This window comes from Ailuropoda melanoleuca, unplaced genomic scaffold (genome assembly GCF_002007445.2).
Source record: "Ailuropoda melanoleuca isolate Jingjing unplaced genomic scaffold, ASM200744v2 unplaced-scaffold5930, whole genome shotgun sequence".
Taxonomy (NCBI): Eukaryota; Metazoa; Chordata; class Mammalia; order Carnivora; family Ursidae; genus Ailuropoda; species Ailuropoda melanoleuca.
This window is the reverse complement of record NW_023233059.1, coordinates 1-5,992: the sequence shown is the minus strand read 5'-3', so window position 1 is coordinate 5,992 and position 5,992 is coordinate 1. Positions and strand designations below refer to the sequence as shown.

Genomic DNA, 5,992 nt, shown 5'->3' with positions numbered 1-5,992 from the left:
GGACTTGCCATGCACAGCACCGGGCGTCCCGTGAGCAGATTGTGCTGTCTGGGAGCTGTTGGGTCCTTGCTGGCCCAACCCTGGCCCAGATTCCCTGCTCATCCCACCCCAGTCCCCTGCACTAGGCACTTCCTCTCGAAGTCAGGAAATTCTGACACCTGCTACAACATGCATGAACCTTGAGGACACGATGCTCCATGAAATAAGCCCTCACAAAAAGACAAATACTGTAGGAATCCACAGCTGGGAGCTCTCCAAAGTAGCCATATTTCCAGAAATAGAAACTAGACTGGTAGCAACCAGGAGATTCAGGGAAGTGGGAAAAGGGGGAAGCTGTGATTTAATGGGTGCAGACATTCAAAGGCCTGTCAGAGAAAGACAAATACCATATGATCTCACTCATATGTGGTATTTAAGAAAGAAAATAGATGAACATGTGGGAAGGGGGAAAGAAAAAAAGGAGAGAATGAAACAGACCATAAGAGAATCTTCATGATAGAGAACAAACTGAGGGTCCCTGGAGAGAGGGGGTGGGGGAGGGGCTAGATGGGTGATGGGGATTAAGGAGGGCACTTGCTGTGATAAGCACTGGGTGTCATATTAAGTGACGAATCACAGAATTGCACTCCAGAAACCAATATTGCACTGTATGTCAATTAAAATTTAAATTAGAAAAATACATAAAGATGCTGATCTGATGCACACGGAACTAATGGATCATTGAACACTACATCGAAAACTAATGATGCGCTCTATGTTGGCTAATTGAATTCAAAAATACAAAATATAATAATGGCTACAGAATTTCAGATTTGCAAGATGAAATGTTTCACAGCAGTGTAAATATACTTAACACGACTGAACTTTATACTGAAAATGTTTAAAATGGCAAAATTAATGTCATGATTTTTTACAACAATTTTTTGAAAGTACATTCTGTATGATTCCATTTTTTAATAATGATTTTATTTATTTATTTTAGAGAGAGAGTGTGTGTGTGGCATGGGAGTGACGGGAGAGGCAGGACGTGGAAGGAGAATCGTGAGCCCACGCTGCACTGAACACAGACCCTGTGTGGGGCTCGATCCCACAACCATGAGATCCATCCAGAGCCAAAATCAAGAGTCAGTCGCTTACCCTGCTGAGCCACCATCCATCTCCTTGGGCATTAGTGTTGTTCCGTTCCCTGTGATCTGCACCACCGCTGTGCTGAACACTCCTGAAAATACAACTGAAAAACCCAGCCAGAGCTCCCGGGGGTGAGTCCAAGGATGAGCATGCTAGGTGATGGGTGCACCTGCGGCCTGGGATGGGTGCTGCCCACTGCCTTGCCAGACAGGGGTGCCCGACACCCTTCTCTCCAGGGGACCAGCAGGGCTGCGTGTTCTCAGGCACCTGAGGGCCACCTGGCCCAGGAATTCACCTTCTCCAGCAGAGGGCAGATGGGGCGTCTTCTCTGGCCAGGATTAGGAACCCTGATCCTGGGAAAGGAGAGCTCTTCTGGACTCCTGGCCCAGCCAAGCAGCCGTGGGCACGGTGTATGTGACGGAGCCAGAGTGGCTGGGCCTTGAAGGGAATGAGTGTCTTAAACCAGCTTTGTGCAGGTCATGTGGGAGCAGCGGCCCCTGCTTCTTGGTGAGCAGTGATGTGTGTGGAAGGAAGGAGGCCGGGGTGGAGCCTTCCCAGCCACACCACAGTCTCTCCCTTGGTCCTGAAACCAGCAGGAAGGGAGCTCCAAGGGTGGAGACGAGACTCCAGGAGGATTTCCATCCAGGGAAAGGAGGCCCGCAGCCCCCGGAGGGCACTGAAGCTGCCAGCCCCGCCGGCCCCCAGGCCATTTGCACAGGATCACCTCCAGCACTTCCGTAGCACGTTGTCCGTGTTTGTGTGTGGACAGTGATTGGCCCACTCAGTGCTGGTGCATTTCCAGAGGCAGACTAGCCAGTGCCTGCTAGTGGGACAGAAGACCCCCACCCAGAGAAGCCGAGGATGTCCCTCTTCCTCCGGGGCTGGGGAAGGCAGCCACTGTCCTGGGGCAGGACCTGGTCCAAGTGTGTGTCCTTTCTGAAGTCCCTNCGTGTTCAGTGGGCATTGCTGTGCCTGAGAAAGGCCCCCTCAGCCCTAGAGTTGGGAGCAGTGAGGGGCTGGCCCCGGCCCTGGCCCAGGATCACGACCCGAAACCATCCTGTCTTTGGGAGGCCATGCCCCTCTCCCCTCCCCAGGTCCAGGATGCCGGGGACCCTGCAAGAGTTCTTCATTCGAGGAGGAGTCCTGAAGAGTGTGTGTGTCTTGTCAGCCCAGCAAGTGAAAGAACCAACCCCCGCCAATGCTCAGGTTCTAACTGAAGCAGAATGTNTGTGTGTCTTGTCAGCCCAGCAAGTGAAAGAACCAACCCCCGCCAATGCTCAGGTTCTAACTGAAGCAGAATTTCATGTACTCTTCAAGTCCAGATTTACCGTGTGCAGCAAGGACGCCTGCCCCTCCCCACTAGGTAAGTGGGTGCTGGGGAAGGGCTGTCTGGGCATGGGGACAGCCTCCTCCCCTCTTCTGTGGCCTTGCGGGACCCCAGGGAAGGTCTTCCTTGCTCTCCTTCCCTCAGAGGGAGGAGCTGGCCTCGTGCTCCTGAGGTCCCCACTGAGTCCCCACTCCTGAGGAAGAGCCACCCATGGACCTCGTGTCAGGACTGTGGTCTGCCGCTGCTCCTAGGCTCCCAGCCAGGGGGCTGGCGGCTGCATGGATGGCCTAGATTGCTTTTGGGGGGAGGGGTGCTCACTGGTGCCCCGGCTCACCCTCCCCCACAGTGCTCTTCGATCCAGGCCCTGTGCCCAGCGCAGGTCAGTCACCAGCACCCCACACACTCCTGCCATGGGGGCGATCATTCAGCATCACCCCATGGCACAGAGGAGGAGAGCGAGGCCCAGAGGGGGGAAGCAAATGGCTCCATCCACAGGGCTGCTCAGCAGAGAAGCTGGAAGGCCAGCCCTCCCAAGCCCCCGCTAGCCCAGCCAGAGACTCCCTGAGCCCAGAGGGAGCCCTCTCCTGTCTGCCCAGCCACTCACTGGTCCCTGAGTTTGATGACGGCTTGTTCTTCTTGGCTCTGAAGGTGTTGCTGGTCGACCAGGAGGGGGAGTCCAGCTGGAGGGACAGGCGGTAGCTACAGGACAGAGCGACACGTCTGAGCTAGCAGAAGCCACACTCTGGTCTCCCTCCCGGAGCCTGCCCGGGAGCTGGAATCTGGGTGCCCTAGGGGCCAGCACACAACAGGGTCTGTGCTGACCAGGGAGCCATGGCCCCCAGGGAGAGTCCACTCTGTCCTCTCCCCACTCATGCCCATCCTCACCTCTCCTCACTGTGGGGCTCCTGGGCCCAGAACCAGGCCCCACAGGGCTGCTCAGCCTCCAGCTTGTAATAATTTTGCAGCCCCTGAGCAGCTGGATTTCCTGGGGCTGGAGGGAGGACTGGCTGCCATCAAGGACTGGGCTGGGGAGGATGCGATGCCTCGTGGGGGGTCAGGATGGGGCAGGGGGTCAGTCCTGGGGCCCAGTTCATGTCTGAAAATGGCTGAAATCCCTGAATGCCCATGGGGTCCCTCATTACAGTAACAACACCCTCACACTCGGGCACCCTGGTGGTGGGCCCCTCGNGGGGTCCAGAGAGGCAGGCACTGGCCCAGGACAAACGAGGGGTGCAGAGTCAAAGGAGCAGGGCTGCTCTCCAGTCCTAGGCCAGCCCCAACCCTCCCATGAGGTTCACGTTGGGGGTGAGAGACCCTCAGATCCTTGGGGATAGCTCCCCACCCCGTCCAATGTGGGGACATGACCTTGGGCATCCCCAGGCGGGTAGAGCCATGTGCACCTGTGCGTGCGCACACACACACACCTCGCTCGGACTGCCCAGCTGGGGGTCAAAGGGGATGACACCCTGGGAGCGAGGTGGGTGACAAGGGGGAGAGAAGAAAGAGGTCGGAGACAGCTGGGCCATGGGGTAGGGGCATCAGGACTCCTGGCCATACCCCAGATCCATAGTATGGGGAGGGGAGACACACCAGGCTGATGGTCAGGGGGTCCCCATGGGGCTCAGGGCAGTTGCCAGGGCACTGGGAGAGGACAGGGTCTGGGGTCCGGTGTCCATCACCTCCCTAGGCACCTGGAAGTAGGAAGAGACACCCCCCCCCAGTGCGGAGGGGGCTTAGCGTACACTACTGTCAATTGGGCTGGAAAGACGGGCTATCCCTAGGGTCCCACAGGCTTGCAGAAGAGACTGTTGGCTTGGGTCTCCATCCCTGACCCACTGTGCTCCCAGTCCTGGGAAAATGCTTTGTACTCCCTCGAGGTCCTTCTGAGCAGAGGGCAGCCTGGGGACTTGGGGCCTGAGGGCCTGGGTATGCAGAACGTGGCAGAGCGCTGACCACTGGTCTGGGGACCAAGGTCAGGACCCTCCTTGGTGAGGCTTCAGGGTCTCCATTTGGAAGAGGTTCCAGAGTCAGTGCTCTGGCCAGGGTGAGGAGGCCTGAGGAAGGAACTGAGCACCAGGACAGGAGAGGGAAACAGGGACGAGGGAGACTCCTGAGGTTTCACACATCGCCCCCGGAGCCCACAGATCCTGCTCCTGGGAGACACACAGAGACACAGACAGAGACAGAGATTGAACACAGGAGAGAGGGAGCCAGGAGAAGTCACAGACTTTCCTCCAGCTGTTTGGAAATGACGTCCCATCGTTCTGCCCCATTCTCTTCCTGAGAGCGCAGTCACACAGGCCGTCCCCCCGGAGGGGAGGGGACTCCCGAGGGATGTGTGACCAGGATTCGGGAATGCCCGGGAGCCACTTTGGAGACTGCCCAGCACAAGGTTTTCCCATTCTCTTCCTGAGAGCGCAGTCACACAGGCCATCCACCCTGGAGGGGAGGGGATTCCACAGGGATGTGTGACCAGGATTCGGGAATGCCCGGGAACCACTGTGGAGACTGCCCAGCACATGGGCACAGACGAGGCCTGGGGACCTGAGCCTCAACCTAATGGGAGCCCCTGGAAGTCTGTGTCATGAGAGGACAAGGTCGGAATCCGTTCATTGCGACCTTCCCACGGGGCTGGGACACAGGCAGGAGGGGGTGGCTTTGCCTGGACCCCAGAGCAGACCCAGCCCCTCTGAGCTGTGTTCCATGCCCCCCCAGCCCCTGGCTCATCCTCGCATTGCCAAGTGTGTGCCCCAGCCTCCTGTGAGAGCAGGTACGGAATGTATGTAGAGGTCCTACCCCTGATGGCGTCCCTACAAGTAGAAGCCAGAACACCCACTGTGCAGATAAGGAGCCTGGGGAGGCCGAGAGCCACAGGGTCTGCCCAGGGTCACAGCCCTGGTCATGAGCAGGAGCCCAGTCTGAAACCAGCTCTGCGTCCTCACAGCAGGAACACCGGCTGCACCCAGGCCTCCTGGGGGCTGCAGGTGGGCAGTGTGGGTGTCACTGTATGGATGGGGCATGGGGGGGACATTGAACATTGAGCAGCTGGGGGAGGGGGGCCCTCGGGAGGGACTTTTGTGGGAGGAGGAAGTCAGGTAAGGGGACCCCAGGCAGTTGTGACCTCACTTCCCTGACAACAGGGCCCAACAGAATTTGGAACCCGGGTAACCAGGCACCCACATTCCAGAGCCAAACCCCTGCCCAGCTCATTTCGTTGGAGATCCTCGAACGAAGAACATGTTTGCGTGCTGCATCCCCAAGCCCGGAGGCTGCAGGCTGAGGAGAGTGCGCCCTGCAAACACTTCCCCTTGCTGGGGATGTGCTAGGGCTCCCCGACGCCTCTGGCCATTTGGCAGGAAGGACCGAAAGGTGACACCAGGAGGCCCAGAGCCGGCCAGCCCAGCCCCACACACTCTGATCTGACTGTGCAGCCCCAGGTCCCCTCCGTGTGTGCATGTGCGTGTACGTGTGTGTGTGTGAGGGGTCATGTAGGGTGGGGCCACCCCGAGCAGGAACAGGCTGATGAGGGGTCAATGT

The 5,992-nt window shown here is 58.0% G+C and overlaps 1 protein-coding gene across 32 annotated transcripts; it reads left to right on the top strand.

The window, feature by feature from the left end:
• Positions 1 to 952: 952 nt before the first annotated feature.
• Positions 953 to 5,986, top strand: LOC117799876. 32 transcript variants are annotated; one of them, XM_034652388.1, is made up of 7 exons: positions 953 to 1,259; positions 2,223 to 2,334; positions 2,410 to 2,491; positions 3,104 to 3,265; positions 5,171 to 5,225; positions 5,400 to 5,439; positions 5,643 to 5,986. In XM_034652388.1, exons 1-7 carry the CDS (start codon positions 1,003 to 1,005, stop codon positions 5,733 to 5,735), a joined length of 801 nt encoding a protein of 266 aa, XP_034508279.1. In that variant the 5' UTR covers positions 953 to 1,002; the 3' UTR covers positions 5,736 to 5,986. The 32 variants fall into 32 exon arrangements, 8 of the variants coding, with proteins under 8 accessions (XP_034508279.1, XP_034508283.1, XP_034508278.1 ...); XM_034652386.1 differs by having other exon boundaries at positions 956 to 1,259; positions 5,596 to 5,986; XR_004623036.1 differs by lacking the exons at positions 953 to 1,259; positions 2,223 to 2,334 and adding exons at positions 1,266 to 2,051; positions 4,877 to 5,052 and having other exon boundaries at positions 2,372 to 2,491.
• The last annotated feature ends 6 nt before the right edge of the window (positions 5,987 to 5,992 follow it).

Coding starts and splice junctions, on each gene's coding strand:
- LOC117799876 (XM_034652384.1), top strand. CDS start 1,003: ATGGGAGTGACGGGAGAGGCAGGACGTGGAAGGAGAATCGTGAGCCCA. Junction 2,492..3,103: donor CGCCTGCCCCTCCCCACTAG/GTAAGTGGGTGC, acceptor TTGGCTCTGAAG/GTGTTGCTGGTCGACCAGGA. Junction 3,266..5,170: donor AGGGGCCAGCACACAACAGG/GTCTGTGCTGAC, acceptor ATGCCCCCCCAG/CCCCTGGCTCATCCTCGCAT.